This window comes from Thunnus thynnus, chromosome 7 (genome assembly GCF_963924715.1).
Source record: "Thunnus thynnus chromosome 7, fThuThy2.1, whole genome shotgun sequence".
NCBI classification, from domain to species: domain Eukaryota; kingdom Metazoa; phylum Chordata; class Actinopteri; order Scombriformes; family Scombridae; genus Thunnus; species Thunnus thynnus.
The window spans coordinates 18,699,112-18,717,152 of record NC_089523.1 but is presented as its reverse complement, the minus strand read 5'-3'; the positions used below and the strand labels follow the sequence as shown (position 1 = coordinate 18,717,152).

At 39.2% G+C, this 18,041-nt stretch overlaps 1 protein-coding gene across 1 annotated transcript; it reads left to right on the top strand.

Annotated features, from left to right (window-relative positions):
- Positions 1–945: 945 nt before the first annotated feature.
- On the top strand, positions 946–14,345 carry LOC137186079 (serine-rich adhesin for platelets). The gene is made up of 4 exons (XM_067594722.1): positions 946–6,541; positions 7,721–7,954; positions 11,243–12,866; positions 13,171–14,345. Exons 1-3 carry the CDS (start codon positions 1,257–1,259, stop codon positions 11,418–11,420), a joined length of 5,697 nt encoding a protein of 1,898 aa, XP_067450823.1. The 5' UTR covers positions 946–1,256; the 3' UTR covers positions 11,421–12,866; positions 13,171–14,345.
- The last annotated feature ends 3,696 nt before the right edge of the window (positions 14,346–18,041 follow it).

Genomic DNA, 18,041 nt, shown 5'->3' with positions numbered 1-18,041 from the left:
GATGCTGTACCCATGGATCGGACAGTGTTATTTAACAGGTTAACTAGGACAATGCACAATACATTTATTGTACCTAAAAGCTCAATTCTATCTGTAGTTTCTGGGCCACCAGTGATGCACAAGTTGCATATGTGTTGAATATCAGTGGATATCCTGATATATTTATTTGGCATAATTCACATATCAGCCCCTCTGTTACCTACAACATACAGTGTATCAACATAATTATTGCCGGACACAATAAACTGAAAATATTTTGCAACATTTGGATCTTGCAACCTAACAAATAGCACTGGCACAACCATTTTAAATTACTGTGACTAATGTGTTAATGTCAAAAATAATGCAAAACTATAATGAACTCCTCAAATGTGGTACGGTGCATTTGACGGTACAGTATGGATTTACAGTCTTAGTTATTCTCAATTTATCTTTACTCTGATACTTTTAGGAAAGACGCCTTCCAGGAGGAAATTTGAGTGACATGTTTTGTTTTTTTGTTTGCAGTCAGGGCCAATAAAGAAGATTTCCAAGGTTACCACACAGAACAAATAAAAGGCACAACTGTCACAAAAGATTGGCTTTTGAAAAAGGAAAACACAATTGGCCATGGCACAGAAGCAATACCTAAAGAGAATACATTTCGACACACTGCATTGGCAGTGACTGCCAAGTTTCCAGGGGCAATCTTGTCTGACACAAGACCAGTGCCACCTTATGAGGGAACAAATATCACAAAGGCATTGGCTGTAATTTCACCGAGCAAAGAACGTTTTGTTTCCAGAACTGGGCAAAACTCTCTCACATCAATGAGAGACAATCCATCAGTTATGATGATTCACACTGGATCAGAAATCCCCTTGATCTCTAATTATGAGAAGATTGTTTTCTCTTCTACACAAGCTGCATTTGAATCAATGGTGAATGGCACGTCCGAGCCAGGGGTCCATTTGTCCGCAGATGCAGTGAAAGCCTCTCTTTGGCTTCACACTCTGCTTGATAACAGGAATCAGAGAAACACCGACTCTATTACACTCACATCTGCTGACGGAGGGCTGGGAGTTCCTGTCCTACCCACACCTCACCCTCATGTAATTGATAACCTGGCTGTACAGCGTAATGACAATGATGAAAAACAATCTCAAGGCAAGGATGAAAAGGGGATTTCAAACCTTGGAAGAAATGAGTATCTGTTCAGTACTTTGCCATCCATCTTCCAAAACAATACAGCAGAAGATTCAGTAAGAGGAAACATCATGACAAACTTGTGTTTGACCTGCCGGAAAGATCGAAGAGAGGTGTCCACTGAGAAACCTGTGGCTCTGCCTCCACTGTCACCTGATGGCTCCTCAGACCCTCTTAGTAGAGACAGTCTTCCTTTAGATTTCAATCAATTTCCAACCTCATTACAGAGTTTACAGCAACAGTCAATTGGACAACAAGAAAAAATACTGAGCAAAGACAAAAGTCACCAAAACATTACCATGCGGTCCAGTGTTAGTGTGACGGAAAAAATGGTTCACCATCAGACATTTCCTCCTTCATCCTTCAGTAAAACTGTAAATCATAGTCAAAGCACTTTGATTAATTCCCATATCAGATCTTTTTTCTCAGATACAGGAACAGCTGAGTTTGACACACGACCTCATTCTGAGATATCGTCAGAATCACAAAAAGACACCAAGAAACAATCAGGGCACACCTATCCTAGTGAAACCTTTGTTGCAGAGAGACCGATCTCAACAACCACGGCGCTTTATCGCTCATCAAAGTCACTTTATACTGTAAGGAAATCAGTAAAAAATGGAGATCAAGAGATGTTCGGTAAAGAGGTGAGCATCAGGGACACACAGTCAAAACTAATCTATTTCAGTAAGAATAACAACGATGCTTCAAACCGTCCCACTGTAAGAAATACGCTTGGCATCTCTAAAGCTCCCCAAAACAGTCAGAAAAGTGTTCTTCCAGAAGGTAGTGATCACAGCACTGCATCACATCCAACTACAAGAATGAGTTTGATTGAAGCCCATAGTGTAATTACACCCTTCAGACTTAGTAAGCCAAACACTTCTGCAGTCGAAAATCCTGAATCTCTCTCTCTGACAGGAAGAGCAGATTCTTTGAACTCTGTATTTAGTGGCGAAATGCCTGTTAAACCAAGCTCTCACAAGAAAGAGCCCATATTGACTTTGTTACCTGGGGATTCTTCCATCAAATTTGCAACTATAACCACAGTGAGACAACTGACAGATAAGCAAGATCCTCATACGCCTAGCACTGGAAACAGCATGATTAAACAGGCTTCTGTTCATCCCTCAGGAACGGTGAACATACCAGTTATGGAAAAAACACCTACTCCAACCTTCACAATGAAAAAAGTCGTTGTGCCTGGGAAGTTGTTTCTCTCAGAATCAAGACAGGACTTTGATGATTATGTTTCCATGTTGACAACGCGATCAACAAAGTCATTCTCTGAGAGTCTGACAATGAGCAGACTTTTAGGGAGTCAATCAAAAATCACTTTTGATGTTGGAAATGATAACCGTGTGGCACCAACACCCCAGTCTTTTGTAAAATATAACAGGGATTTAATCAGCGAGTCACTAATAGTACACAATCTGAAGCTGGGAGATAGAAATGAGCAGATGGTGACTGTAGTCGCCAAATATGAGGACAAAGAAATTAAAGACATACAAAAGTTGCAACAAAAACAGGAGACAAGGAATGATGAAAAGTTGGGGAACAGAGGAGAGGAATTACTTAGATCAGATAAGACTGAAAGCAGTAAACAAGAAAAGATAATTACTACTGTGATAGCGATAAATCAAAATGCAGGCAGAGAGGAGGACAAAATGAAACAACACGAGGCCAAGACAAGTAGAGAGGAAGATGGAGGTCGAAAAGACGAAGATCTAAGACAAGTGGAAATAATGGACAAAGAAAAAGCTAAAAGAAATGGTATGACTGAAACAAATACAGAGAATACCAGCAGAGATGGAGAAAACATAACCAAGGCTGAGGAGTCTATAGCTGAAAAGCAGAGAGTGTCTTTGACAGAGGAGGGAGAAGAGGCTGGAAGAAAAGTTACAGTGAACAAGGAAGACATTAAACAAACGACATATGTTCCCTTTGGATATACTACTAATTCTAAAGAACGTAACAGAGATGAAGGGCACACTGTTACAAACCTGTCCTCCGGCCACAGTTTGATTAAACAGTTGGGAGCCACTGAGCACAGTGGCATTCATCTGGATGAAAAAAAAGCAGAAATAGTGGAAATGAAATATATGCCATTTCCCTACAAAGTGACAAGCAATCACAGACTACAACACTCAACTCTGGGATCTGAGAGCCCGGAAGTGTCAAGAATGACATCTCTTCTTAAAGAGTCACACACACAAATTAAACCTCATTCGTCAAGCCACAGGGCCATGCTTACAACGCGTGAGGCAACGGCTTCACTTACTAAAGAAAGTACTCGGAACAAAGTTGTTGAGGCTACATCTTCTGTGACTGTCATTCCGAAAACGGACCCAAAGCCATTTAAAGTTAGCACTTCAAAATTTCACGGAACCTTGAAGCCAATTGCTGCACATCAGAGTGAAACTAAATCAGCTCACTCTGAACTAAAGAGTATTAGTAATATGTTGTCACTCACCACCCCACGATTGGCAATCACAAGCGGGTTGCCGAGTGCTAAGCCCCACTTTACAGTAAATAGTTCTACTCTCAATGTATCAATTATTTACAGCATCTCAGATCACAGGCATAAATTTAGTACTCCAGTTTCGGAGCCAAATTCACTTTTACGGACCACGAATGAGGGCGAGCGAGTGGAACACATTATACCAGCACATGTATTTGAATCCGGTGTCAAGGACCATTTAACCTCAAACATGAATGAAGAAGTAAATATATCTACTTCAGTGAATCTGTCCCAGCGGATGTATAATGACTCATCTACCAGGCCACCCACAGCAGCAGCCTTGTCATCTGAGGCCCACATGTCCAATGGCCAGCAACAGCCTCACCAAGGGCAGTCTGCCCCTGAGATAAGTCAGTCCTCCTCCTCTTTTGACATGACTTCAGGCCAGCCGTGCTCATTTAAATTGTCAGAGAAGACAGCCTGTTCAGATGTTTTGCATGCTCCTGCTGCTGATAACGAGCAGAGATCTGTACAGACCCTAATGGCATCAATGAGCCCTAAAGCAAAAAACAATCAATTTCCTCTCAGCAGCATGTCACCACTGCTAAATCTCATGCTGTTTGGAGGTGACAGTTTACCTGGCACCTATAGCCCGACGAGGCTAACAAGATCAACCTCAGAAAAAGAAATATTGAGGGCAAACTCCAACGCTGTATATGCAAATAGTGGACGTGCCCATGCTGAGTCCTTGTTAGGGACTGCTGATGAGACAAATCAAATTGAGGAGAATGAAAGTGTGCAAACTATGGTGACCTTTGCGGTGAAACATTCAGATGCAATCACAAAGCAAATGGCAGAGAACAGTGATGAGAACAACAGTTCCTCTTTTATAGCACAAACAATTGGGAGGAGTAAATACCATGCTAATAACGCTGATGAATTCAACTCTTTGTCTTTAATACAGACTGAGAAACCAGCGGTAAAAAACACTAACAAGAATAACCACAGTGACCCGTCCAACAGTGCAGTGAAAACAACCCTCCAAAATATTCATCATCTGTCCCAGTTAGAAGGTGATAAAGAAACAAATACTATCACATTTGCATTTGAGACCACCCACAAGATTGTGCAGGCATCAAATGAGCATGTTGCGCCTGTTACAAATGATTTTGCTACACCTGTGCTTGATGCAAATGATCAAGCTGGCACCACAGTATTTGTTGAGTCAGACAGTCAGCCTGAAATACCCAAAATACAGACTAATGATGTGACTAACAATACTATTTATGATATGGAGCATCATGCAGCAAAAGCACCTGAAAAGCAACATGATCCCTCCACACCACATGGCTCTGTCAGCACTCTGCCTGTTGGAATTGACCTTAAGGTCCCCAATATATCCACACAGCAGATTTCTGACCGGATATTGAATATTACCTCTCAATTCCAGATGACCACTACTAGAACCAATGATTATGTGTCTTTGGCACCAACTGCTAGCATAAGCGGTCTTAGAGTGTCCACAGAAGCTCATGAATCAGCAGTGACCACTAGTGAGAATGTGCAAGCTGTTATTGAAAAGTCATCTCAGGCTGCACATGCTGAGCATATGGTACACTCCAATAGTCATACTGAGGCTTTGTCACTGAGAGAGCCTCCCTCAGCTCCCACTATTGGCAAGCTCACCCCTGCTGTGAAAAGAAAAAACACAACAGAAACACAGAGTGTGGAGCAGCCTGAGCATGAAATGTCTGGACAAGTTATCGAACAAAGCCAGCATGCCCCACCTGGCATGATTGCAATAATTCGTCCTATCAGTGACTCAGAGCTGGGCATTCAAGCATCTGTGTTAAAGGCTACCCACATAGCTGGAGGGGCACATGAAACAACACCTACTGTGGTTAAAAGAGTTGGATGCTCATCATTTAAATACATCAAAACAGCTCTGACAACAAAGAGTGCTTTTGAAGCTTATTATGCTCTGTCTAAAAAGACTTTTGCAGCACATACACTGGACAGTGCAGACAAACATAAGAAGCATACATTACCTGAAAAGACCTCAATAAGTCAAGTGATACTTGGAGCTGTGACTGATTCTGTACCACCTACAGGGATCTTGCCTCCAGAGATTATTAATAAAACCAGCTGTAAGACAATTGGCTGTGCTACATCAGGTGGGACCACTAACACAACAATTGGAGCAGGTGAGATTGATCATACCACTCGAGAGAGAATGTATAAAACAAAGGCTGATAGTGGGGGAGATCATTTTAATGCAGTGCAGACTCCTGACACAAAACCAGAGAATGGCAACTGTGGCACTGACTGTCCTGTACCTGGAAATACTTCACCACAGGCCACCAACCTCGACAGCACAGCCCTTTCACCAGTCACCACTAAATCTGATCATGTCACTGTTGATGAGACTATGACAAAAAAAGCCAAGAGTATGACAAATGGACCCTCAACAAAAACACAGAGATTACGTGTTGAAACAGATCATTTGGCGAGACGTGGGACACCTGAGCAGGCTCAGTTTGTAGAGAAAAAAACACAAAGAAACTCTCACAGAGAGACCTCTGACACTCAGGAGGCTATTGCAACAGAGGTCACTTTATCTGAACCTGAAGCAACTACTGTACAGACCACTGAAAAGACTACTGAGCACACACTGTTCACTGAAAAAAATACAAAAACGCAATTAAATAGAGGAACAGCCAAAGCTGAGATATTTGAGGCACAAAATGCCAACAGGTCAGCTCGTAATATGGTTAAAGGAGAGATGGCAGTTCAAGAGTCTGGGCACAGGCTATTACTGCTGGAGCAGAAGTCTGAATCAGAGCTACTGAGACTGCAACACAGGAGAAGGGCCTCATCTCATCTATATCTCTCTGGGTAATCTTACCTTGTATCCAATTAATTACACATTACCATTAAAGAACCATTACTGGTGGTTTTGCATGAGTTACACTATGCTATTGGGCAGGTAATCACAGCACAACATTTTGTCATGTTTACTTTTTCCTATATTAATATAGTCACATAGTAATACAGTTATGAGCAGGTCACATTTATAATTTTATCCAGTGTTGGTTTATGACCAATCACATGCAAAACTAAAGACATTCACATCAGTCTCAGCTATAATGTTTATAGTGTGATCCTAATTAGCAGCATAATACACTAAACTAAGATGGTGAACATGCTAAACATTACACCTGCTAAACATCAGCATGTCAGCATTGATATTGTGAGCATATTAGCATTACCTTAGCATTTAGCTCAGAACACTGCTGTGCCTAAATAATAAGTAGGCCTGCAGCCTTACAGAGCCACTAGCATGGCTGTACATCATATAGAGTCTTGTTTGCATTGAAGACGATGCTGTTTGGCAGCCAAATCTGAATTGTCAGATATAAGAGCATCCTTAAATTCACCAATGGGGAGTTTGAGGACAGTTTTCAGAACAGTAGCTGCTCAACTTTGATAAAAGATACAGACAGTCAAATTGTTCGCTGTGATGGATTACCTGTCTCAGGCAAGTTTCAGTTCTCTGAAGTCGATTTTCATAGTGCAGCAAAATGATTGAAAAGAAATGAATGCCAGGAAGGTATGACATCAATCTAAAACTTTTAAAACCCATCTATTTTGGGCCATAGTCAGCATTAAAGGAAAGCGTGTAATTTGTTATGTAGCTTGTGGCGTACAACATGTTAAACCACTGGAATGCTCCTTTGTAGTGTTGTACTAGTAAGTAAAAATGGCAGTCACTAGTTTCACCCTCTAAATTGTGATGATATGCTGCTTTTCTACATCTTATGTGATAGTAAGATTTCAGGTTTGGAGAGTTGGTCAGAAAAAACAGGACATTATATGATCTCATCTTAAGCTTTACACACATTGTGATCTGCATTTTTCACTATTTTGACATTTTATGGACAAAACATTTAATCAATTCATTGACAAAATGAATCAATGATAATGAAAATAATTGTGAGTCATTTCAGTAAAGTTTCACTGAGACATATCTTGTTTTTTTTCTGGCAAACTGCAATAATATGAATCTATTACCAGAGTAACAGAAGTTTCAGAAGACCTGTGTGGCAGTGGGAACTACACCGCAGAGATGAGTCTGAACCTGGAGAGAGGTGTCGAGCCTGGCGATGCCGTGCCTGCCCTGGGGAATCTCAGAGTGGTTATCAACCTGAAGACAAACAACAGTCAGATAAACCTTGAGGTCACCTCCTGTTGTCTGTCCCCCACCATCCAGCCCAACCTCACCAGCTCTACTTGCTGCCTCTTCTCCAGGTACAAAGGAAAGTCTGGAATACTCATGGGTCCACACATATTGTAGGTGACTGGGAAAAGATTTTAGTCTTTTATGATGTGTTTTCATTTCAAGGTAAAAAGGCAGCCTAGAAAATGTATTTTTCAGTAGTAAAAAAGCTGAATGAAGATGAGCAGAGTCAGCAAATACAGGGGTTTTGCAATATTTTTCTTTCATATGCTGCATCATATGGTAGACCTTGCACTGAGGTTTTCAAAGAAAATGATAAAATCCTGACTTTTGTTTTTTATAAACATATAAAAACACATCCATGAATAATGCAGGTCTTCAACCTTTGTAACAGCCTTAATACAACCTTGCTGGACTGTAATGCCTTACAAACATGTTTATGAGAAAAACATTGTGGGCATAATTCATATCAATGCTTGGAGTTGCAGGTACATTTTTAAACGCAGAATATTATCTGCTCAGTAAACAGAGGACTGCTGTAGGTTGATGGTGTTATCACTGTGAACCAGCTTCACTCAGATGGGTAGAAATTCAACGTACTCCTGCAGAGTTAGAGAGGGAGCGGTATGAATGAATAAACAAATTCTAAAATATGTCAAATGTGAATAGCAGGGCTTTCCACAAAGATATGGAGTAGCCACTACTCCATCATATGAACTGATCTTAATTATTGCATATTTTAATGAGTTTGCCTACCGATTGTAAACATGTAATGAATTATTGTAAAGGAGAAATAGGCTTCTAGCCCACACAGTCTGTAACTAGCTGTTTAAAACCAGCATATTCCTGACTGATCAGAACTTTTGTAGTTAAGAATCATTTGACCTTATTTATTAATTTTTATTTATTTATTGACACTTTCACTGTAAGGTTTATCAAGGCATGCCACAAAGATGGTTAATGTATTCTTTTATTAGAAATATAAATGCACTCTTATTCAACAAAAATACACAAGGTTATTTGAAGGGTGAGCATGTTTTTAATCCCATGTCTCATCTAGGCTATGTATTGGTTTTAAATTATTTATAAAATAAACCTATGCCAAAAATAACTCTAAAATAACTAAACATGTGAATCACTTTGCTCACATCATGTGAATCTACTGAATCAACTCTTCTAGTCATCTATGTCTTCATTTTCATCTTCACTATCATCCTGAGTGTGAGGCTGAGGCACAGCCTACTTTTTCCTCATATGACACATGCCTGTTAAATAGACAACATTGCCTGTTTTAGTGTGTGTTTGCAATGTGTCTTAGAGATGGCTCTGCTGTAAAAAGGACAATGTAAATAATGATAATTCATTAATTTGTTCATTCATTAAACCCATAAACATCTGTGTGACATATATGGAAAATGCAGCGCTTTCAGTGGACTTTTTAATAATTACCGCACAATCGTTAGCTGCCACTGGTGTTCTCTGGTGTTTTCTGAAGTAGTTTGTCTAATGAGGATGCCCCCGTCTGTGCAATCAATGCAGTTCTTAATGTGTTTTGTCATCAGTTATTTTGCTAATGTTTGTCAAACACTAAAGACAACTCTACAGACAGATAGGCTTGTTTCTCTATCGTCATGCTTGCATTGTTTTGAAGCGGAGGCTAGTGGTCATAAATGCACATTTATAGCAAATCACTACTTGTTAATCAAAACTGTGCAGAGGATGTTAGAGGGGCAGGGGCCCAAATTCATAAAAGGTGATTTTTGCAAATAAATAAACATATGCTCAGAATGACTACTTTTGCGATATTGATATCAAAATATATGTATTTAAAACAAACCCATGACTGAGGTTGGTTCAAACGCTGCTACATGACAGTTAATTGATGATACATGCAAAGAAATGAAGTATATTTCAGTAAATTCTCCTCACATGTTAACCAGCCCAACTCTTACCTACTATAGCCCTCTGACTGACATCCTCACTTGCAGAAGCTCGGCTTAAAACTGCTGACAAGGATATACTTTCTCTGGCTGCATGGCTGCCTCTCTCGCCTCTATATTCGTCTCTTACCACCTCTCCATAGAGGGCATAACTGCTTCAGTAAATATGGGCAATAAGAAGATGCTGATATTATATGGCTAAGATACCATTACTATGTACCAACAAATTAGTTTAATATAATTCACATATCATATCATAATACTGAGACTTGGAAGACATCATGCATTTAAGCCACAATTCTAAAAAGCAACACATTAGCTTTAGATCAGGTGTATTAGACACTAGTTTATAAAAGATTTTAACAGTTAACATTCCTTCATCTCTTCCCTCGCTCCCTCCCTCCAAAAATACTGAAAAGAGTGCTTGAATTTAACCATTTTCCTAAATATATAATGACATTTAGTAAACATTTAACATTCAACATTCATGTAAATATAGGTAGATCCACTGTCTTTATTCAGATATTCACCTGTTGAACAAAGATAACACATAAAATACAAAGAAAGGAAATATATATGCTCACTGTACATGTAATCATACACTAGGTGTTACTTTAATGTCTGACATTAACAACACAAACACAATGGCAACATCACTGCTGAGTATAGTTAATGCAGATCAATTTGACACTAGAAACTCAGATTAACTTAGTTAACATTGAATGCACCTCATTGGCTGCTTGTTACAGAAAGGAGGCAAATGTGCTTAATTTTGTTGTATTTCTTAAATGTATCATATTGTTGTTATTTTGTAGCTTGTGGGGGATAAAGATGCAAACCCTTTTCACAAATTTATAACTACTACTGAGTTCTGTCAACTACAATCACTTTACCTTATGGTAAACTATTAAAACTAACATATAGGCCATCTAATATAAATTATCTGTCAGCTACACTCAGAAACGCTGGAAGTAGCAGGAATAACAGGAATTTATTTATTAAAAAAAAAAAAAAACACCCCACAAAAGAGACATTTTCTCTCTCGGAGGCCAAATGGGCAGGGGCTCGAGCCCCCTTTCAGGTCTATCGATTTAAATAAATTATAATGCTGAATTCAAGTTACACATATATTATTAACATTATGCAACATGAGTAATGATACTAAGGGAAAGCTGACCTTTACCTAACATGATTTCTTTTCTCTTAAGCTTTCAGCTCAATTCAATTTAAAATATTGATAGCAAGCTGGTCTGTGTTTTTTTCTGCTTTCATGTTTATTGATCAGTGCAGCTCTGTATGAAGACTTTACCTGCAGGATATTCTCAGTTTTAACATTTTCCCTAAGCATTTTACAGTTTCATTCGAGGGGAAATGAAATGACTGCTAAGGTTTTATTGTGTGTTTGTGTTGGTGCCTCAGGTTAGCAGCACAGCCAGCTGGGATCACGCTGCTGCCCAGTGCCCTGTCAACCAGTGCCAGCTTCACCATCAGTCTCTTCCAAATGATTAATTACTCAGTAGTGTACCTACACTGTGATCTCAGTGTCTGCCTGAGAAACCACTCTGACTGTGAAAGGGTAAGACTGCAGTGGCTGTAATGAATGCGAGTGGATGAGAGAATGAGCAGCTGAGAGTGATTTAAATTTTGTGACGCGGGGTGTGACACTGTGAAAACAGAGAGACAGACGAGGAGCAAACAGGCAGGTGTAAATGGGCTGGGGATTCGAGAAAGAAGGGTGAGCAAGGTGAGTGTGCAACTGGTGAAGAGGTAAATGACTCCATATGTGATGAAAAACAGAGGAGAGGAAGGATTGTTTGCAAGCAAGAGGATAAATTATTTTCCTGGATCAGAAGTGAAAAGAGGGGAGTGGGGGGAGTGTAGTCTGATATAAATAAATAAAAAATAAATAAATATCCTGCCATAGGTATAAGAAGTGTTTTCTAAATGTGGAAAGAGTGAGATGTACTGAAAAAGGACTACTGAAGTGAGGCTGACAGCCAAACACACATAGTCTAAAATATTTATCATGTCATTATGCACTCTGAAGGTCAGATAAGGTCTTTGAAAAGTTACAGAATAAAACTTGCAGAGTAACAACGGATGCTGATGCTCTGATACCAACTGCTGTCTCCTGTTGTTGTGGGAATGAGGCTTTTGATTTAATGGGAAAAAGTGAGTCATCTGACAAGTACGTGTTAGAGGGCGGAGGTGAAGCAGAGGATAAACTCTGGAGACTCATTCTGATGTCTGCCTTTGTAGAGTTCTTCAACAGCTCTCAACAGTAATGTTCCTAGAGTCTCATCATGTTTGTTATTGTAGTATTGCAAGCTTCTTAAAGACCAGCAATCTTTATTTGCAGTGGGTCAGTTAAAATACATGATAGGTGTTTGCACTTGACTTACTGATGCCTAAAATGCATGACTCAAACAGGATTGCAAGCTGCGTCTAAGTATGGCGTTCACTTTTTCCCTCTTTCTTTGAAAAAAATGTTTTCTTTCTTAGCACTTGATGTCATGCTTAATATTTTTCTGGAACATTTCATTTACATAAGAGCTATACATTATACCTCAACTACCATGTTTGAACTGTGCAAGCTCAGAGTGGGCTGCTTAGATTAAAAGACATAGTGTTGCTCTCAAACTAAAATCCTGTTTCCAGCTCTCTGTTTGAAATACATGCATCTTCCCCTTCCCTTTTATCCAGAAAAAAAATACCACAAAGGAAAACAGGTTTTAGACATATTTATCAGAGAGGTGCACCTGTTTTATTTCAATTACTGTTTCTGTGCATTGTTCTCCACTGTCTTTGATAATAAACAGGAACACCATCCTTCTTCCAAAAACTTAATTACCTCTTAGCCACTCTATCATTTTTCATTCTCACATGCTACATATTTCCCTTGTCTTTTTATAGCAGTGCCTTCAGCAGAGGAGTGCATTTCCCTTAGAGGGTCCAGAGGCTATTGTCACCAATCTCAGGAATCGCATATCCTTTGGTCCCATGTTGAAAGAAGTGCAGAATTCTACCTTCCCGGAGGATATAGGTAATTATTAGCTGTGCCTTAAAACAAAAACAATCGATCTGAGATAGCAGAGCATGCACGAGAGATGCTGCAGAACAGGAAATGAAAGATGACCATGCCATTTATCTATAGCAATTGAGGAAAAGAGCTATATCGCTAAATGGTGTTTGTGCCATACAGCTCTTCACAGGTTTGTCATGTAAAGTTAGTCTACATTATCAAAAACATTTGAATGCAGTGAAGGCAGATGGAAAACAGTGTTTTAGTGCACAATCAAATCATGACTGTAACCTCATGACACATTATTCATCTGTTTGATTTTCAGACCCATCAGAGCTGGACCTGGTTCTGGTCATCGTCAGCCTGGTGGTCGGCTCCTCTCTTGTCACAGTTACACTGCTGCTGGTGTGGCTGGCCTACCGTCGCCGGGCAATCTGGCTGCTCCACTCGGCAGCTCCACCAAGAGCCTGCTGTGGCTGTCTGTGCCGAGGAGGTGACTTGATCCTACCGTGACCAAGGAGGAACCGCTGCCAATTACACTGATCATGTCCCCACCAAAATAGCTGCAGACAATTACATTAGTCAACAGACAGTGAGCAGTCAATCATATTAGCCATAGAGCAGAGGCGGCCAGTCGTATCAGCCGGTATAGGCCAGACTAGATGATGAGGAGCAATCCAATTCACACCTCCTCTCATAGGTGACACAGCTGTTGCAGTCAAATTTCACACTTAACCATGAGCAGTCTATTATCATTCACTGAAAATAAACACCATCCCCAAATAGAAAAGCTGCTTTGATCCTTTTATTTTCCCTCACTGGCAACAAATCAATACTCTTTGTATCCCACTTTGAGATTGATAGCTTGTTAATACTAGTTTAATATAATGTATGTTTGTGGCTTGACAGTTATATCGAGCCTCTGTGATGGACTGTTTAGAGAAAATGTCTCTCATGGGTTAGCTCATTTATTATTGCAAGAAAACGCACAAGCACCTTCTGCAATGTTGTTTTTCTTCATAAATGTCCAGACCAAATGACTTGATCATCGTATAGCATCATGTAAACATAATATGCCAATTGAAAATGATGTAAAATATTTAATCATTAATTCTTAACTGCTATCTAATAATTGAACAAATATATAAAGTAGTTCCTCTACAGAAAAAGAAGCTGATTTTTCAGTGGTTTTGATCTCTCTATCATGAGGAATTCTTAATCATTATTGACTTAGACTTAAATTCATGCTGTGAATCTCTGACCTGAATCCTTAATCACTGCATTGAAATAATATACAATGGAAAAAGCTGTCTCTTAGCATTATCTCTACCGTTTTTCTTTATCCATTTATCCATTATCAGTGAAACATTATTTACTTGCAACATCGTCATTATTTACTTAACATTGTCAGCACTATGATTCATCAGCCCTCACTATGTTCATGTACTATGTAGGTGCACAAATCTGCAGAGATCTAAACCAACTCCCAATAAAGATTGAAGGCAGCAGTTGGGCTTTGAGTTTTGTTTTTGTTTTTTTTGTGAAACTATGAAAACAGTATTGGGCAACAAATTCAAAGATAATGATTATAAATCAGAAAATGATGAGATATCATAAACAAATGTTAAACTGAAGGTATTGTAAAAATGAATCAGTACAGTAACAAGTGAAACTGGATTCACAAACATCATTGTGGACATGCAGAGTCCACATGAGTCAAAGGGAAAAGGGTGAATTATATAACATCAACAGTTAGCAGTAAATAACAGTATGTTGCAGTAGCAACGCCCTAGCTTTAGACAGCTAGTATAATAGCTAGCTGCTTAGTTAGCAGTAAGCCATTCACAGAAAAACCTAGCTAACAAACTACAAATCAACCACAAAACAACTAGAATAAACATGACAGATAATGCTCCAACAAGGGCATCTGCGAGTAAATAAAAGATGCTTTTGCTTGGTCACAAAGGTAGGGTGACCATATTTTTTTAACCCTTAAATTGGGACTTGATTATACTGCACATTCATGCATGCACACATGTGTGCACTTATGCATGCATCATAGGCATTTTCATCAGTATGGGGGACAATTATTTCAGCTTAGCACATCTACCAAGCGCATCTTTTAACACCTTGGATAGCACCTCAGCAGATGAAAAATTATGTTTTTTCCCCTAAAATCCACCAAGGTATTTGCCAGCATGAGCAAGCGTAGGCTGCCGCCTAAATAGCCAACTGTGACACATTCTTTGCCAGCTTCTTATTTATTTATTTAAAATAAAACAAGGTACAAAACTCTTTGTGGCCTATAAATAACTTTATAGGCTATAATGTAAAAATAACTTTAACTAACATCTTCACAACACTATGCCATGAGCTGGTCATGAGTTTAAAAAGATTAAAACATCAAAACATTAATAATAACAAAAATCAAGAGAGAGCCTTTAAGAAAGTTACTTTTAAGAAGATTATCGGGTACTTTATGTTTTGCAGTCTTTTTTTTTGCAGTTTTGCAGTTTCTTTTCTGGAGCTCTCAGCTCTCATGGAAACCACCGCTTATGTTTGGCCATCTTAATATTATCTTTTATATTGGTTTATATTGAAAATGTAGTCTTGCAGTGTTTGCAGAACACAGCTTTTTTTGTTGCTGGGTACTATACAAAGGAAGGAGTAAGCCTCCTGGAGCTCTAGAAAAGACTGACTCTCTCTTCGGCATGATAGTAACTGTTAGCATATTGACAGGTTCTATCAGCAAGAGCAGCAAGCATCATAGGCTAGCAACAACGACACATCAATTGATTGACATACATACAGACAAAACAGTGTTGAATTCAGACGTGTGGTACATATTTGTTGGGACTCTGGACACCCAGCTTGAAACCAGACAATCCCGGACAAACCGGGACGTCTGGTCACTGTACACAAAGGCTTAAAATAACAATGTTAGTTAAACTGCTATAGCACTGTGTCAGAGGCGGTTACTACTGGCAACTGAATGTTCAACTGAAACAAATTCAGATATATTTTAACCTCATCACCATAGAAATGAATGAGGCTACTTTAAATTAAGGTCCACACAGCAGGCACACTTTATCCTAAAAACATTGTTTTATCCTGGCAAATCAAAACAGATATTTTACCTGCACTGTATACCTCATTTAACAAACAAAGTGAGGTATACATTTGAAAGTTTTCGAAATTAGATGATACATAAATGTGAACCAGTGCACCAAAGAATAATATATTATCATAATAAAATTCTTAATTCTCACAAGTAAATCCTAAGACATCCTGTGCCTCCAGTGATCGTGATTCACTGTGTTTCTGCTATCTCTCACGTACCTCGCATGTTTATAATTCTGCAGAAATACAAGTGGTAGAATATCAGCATAAGATAAGGATTTGATTATAAAACATTCAATGCTCTTGAGAGATACAAAGGAACCAATTAATGTTTATGTCTGAAACAGACAGCGTATGTACACCAGCATTTAGCACAGCACATAGTAGATTAGACAACTCAATCCCCTCAATGCCCCCCACTCTTTAATTTTGTTTGGTTATGTTTAGCACCCTCTATGCTAACAGAAGATGGATCAGAGACACCGGAATGTAAGCTTGTTAGTTATTAGAGGACATGAGGGGCAACGGAAAAGCCTTTGGCTCCAGCCAGTCAGCTTACCCAGCATGGTGGAGCCTGCTAATGCGATTGGCTGAGCTGCGAGAAGTGAATTCCATCAACGAAGATAGACTTCTCCCCTCAGGTAGCCTATCAGGAATCTGATCACGAGTGCCTGGTTTTCATTGGAACATCAATCCAGGAGTCTGTCCTAAATTATAGTGTGAGTTAGTGAAGCATGAAACTATGGCTGTCAGTGAATGTTAAATTCATCTATTACCACACCCGCATACATAGAGAGAGAGAGAGAGTTGAAGGGTTAGGGTGCTTAGAGAAAAGTATGTTGCAAGGAGTTGACACTTGAATTAAAGAAGTGTAGCCAATAAAAACACCGTAGACAATGCAGACACAGTGTACACTGATGATAACAGGTTTTTACGAAACGCTTGTATGGTGCCATTACCGACTCTGTATCAATGATGATGCTCTGTCATCTTTTTTATGATTGGTTATTCTACTCATATATTTTTATATTTCAGCCCACCATAATGACACACTGTGTATTAGTAAACTGCAAAATAATTAATCTGTAATCATGTAAAGTTTGTAAAGTAATGTGTTTACATCACTTTCTATTTAGGTTGCCTGCAGCCTGATGACAACACAGACATATAGACCATGGGACTTAAATCCAAATCCTCCCACAGATGTGATCCTCTCCCCACCACAGGCCTGCAGTGTAAGCCAGCATATTTAAAAGGAGCAGGGAGGGGGGAAATCCCATTGAAGTGGGATTATTATTAATAAAAATTTCTCACTGTGTCTTAGAAATGAAAGCCTGAACAAAGAGTCACCTCAGAGCATAGGATAAGAGAGGAAATGACTGCAGAATCCTGACCTGTAGCTGCTCTCTCATGAGACATACATTATGGACCAAAATCCTAATGAATCACATTAATATTTACAGTTTATAAATGCTACAGAAAGACAGAGGTAATGAGAGATAGACAGCCATCCAGTGAGGGTTGCACACAATTGTGTGTTTGTAGTGGAGATTTGCGTCATGTTCACAGCAGGAACCATATTGAATTCAAATGTGCTATGTGCTACGAATGAAGAAACCCAAGGGAGATGGTCCAAATATTTATATGACTGCCAAAGCTACCCGTGGCCCACAGGAACAATTTATATATACATATCTATACTGTAAATATGTTTATGTGTGTGTGTGTGTGTCTATAAATGTACATATCTGAGTCTCTTTCTTTAACATTGCAACAAAACTACCTCATGTCCACAGATAAATGCAGCCATAAAGGGGGTTCAGTGGTTGTAAAATATAACTGATGACCTTATAACACTGAACAGCAGGTGGGAATAGAAGGGAAGGTGATAGCAAACATCTTTGTTTCCTCATCTTCTTGAATGAGCTTCCTATTACCGTAATCCTCTCACATAAGCCAGGCAGTTTAAACCTTTTCTCTCAAATAACAGTCTGCTTTAATGATGCAGAAAGATGAAATCCACCCTCTACCTTAACAGGAAGTCAAGGTAGAAGGAGATAAATGTCTTGACACTCT

Coding starts and splice junctions, on each gene's coding strand:
- LOC137186079 (XM_067594722.1), top strand. CDS start 1,257: ATGACAAACTTGTGTTTGACCTGCCGGAAAGATCGAAGAGAGGTGTCC. Junction 6,542..7,720: donor TCTCATCTATATCTCTCTGG/GTAATCTTACCT, acceptor ATCTATTACCAG/AGTAACAGAAGTTTCAGAAG. Junction 7,955..11,242: donor ACTTGCTGCCTCTTCTCCAG/GTACAAAGGAAA, acceptor TTGGTGCCTCAG/GTTAGCAGCACAGCCAGCTG.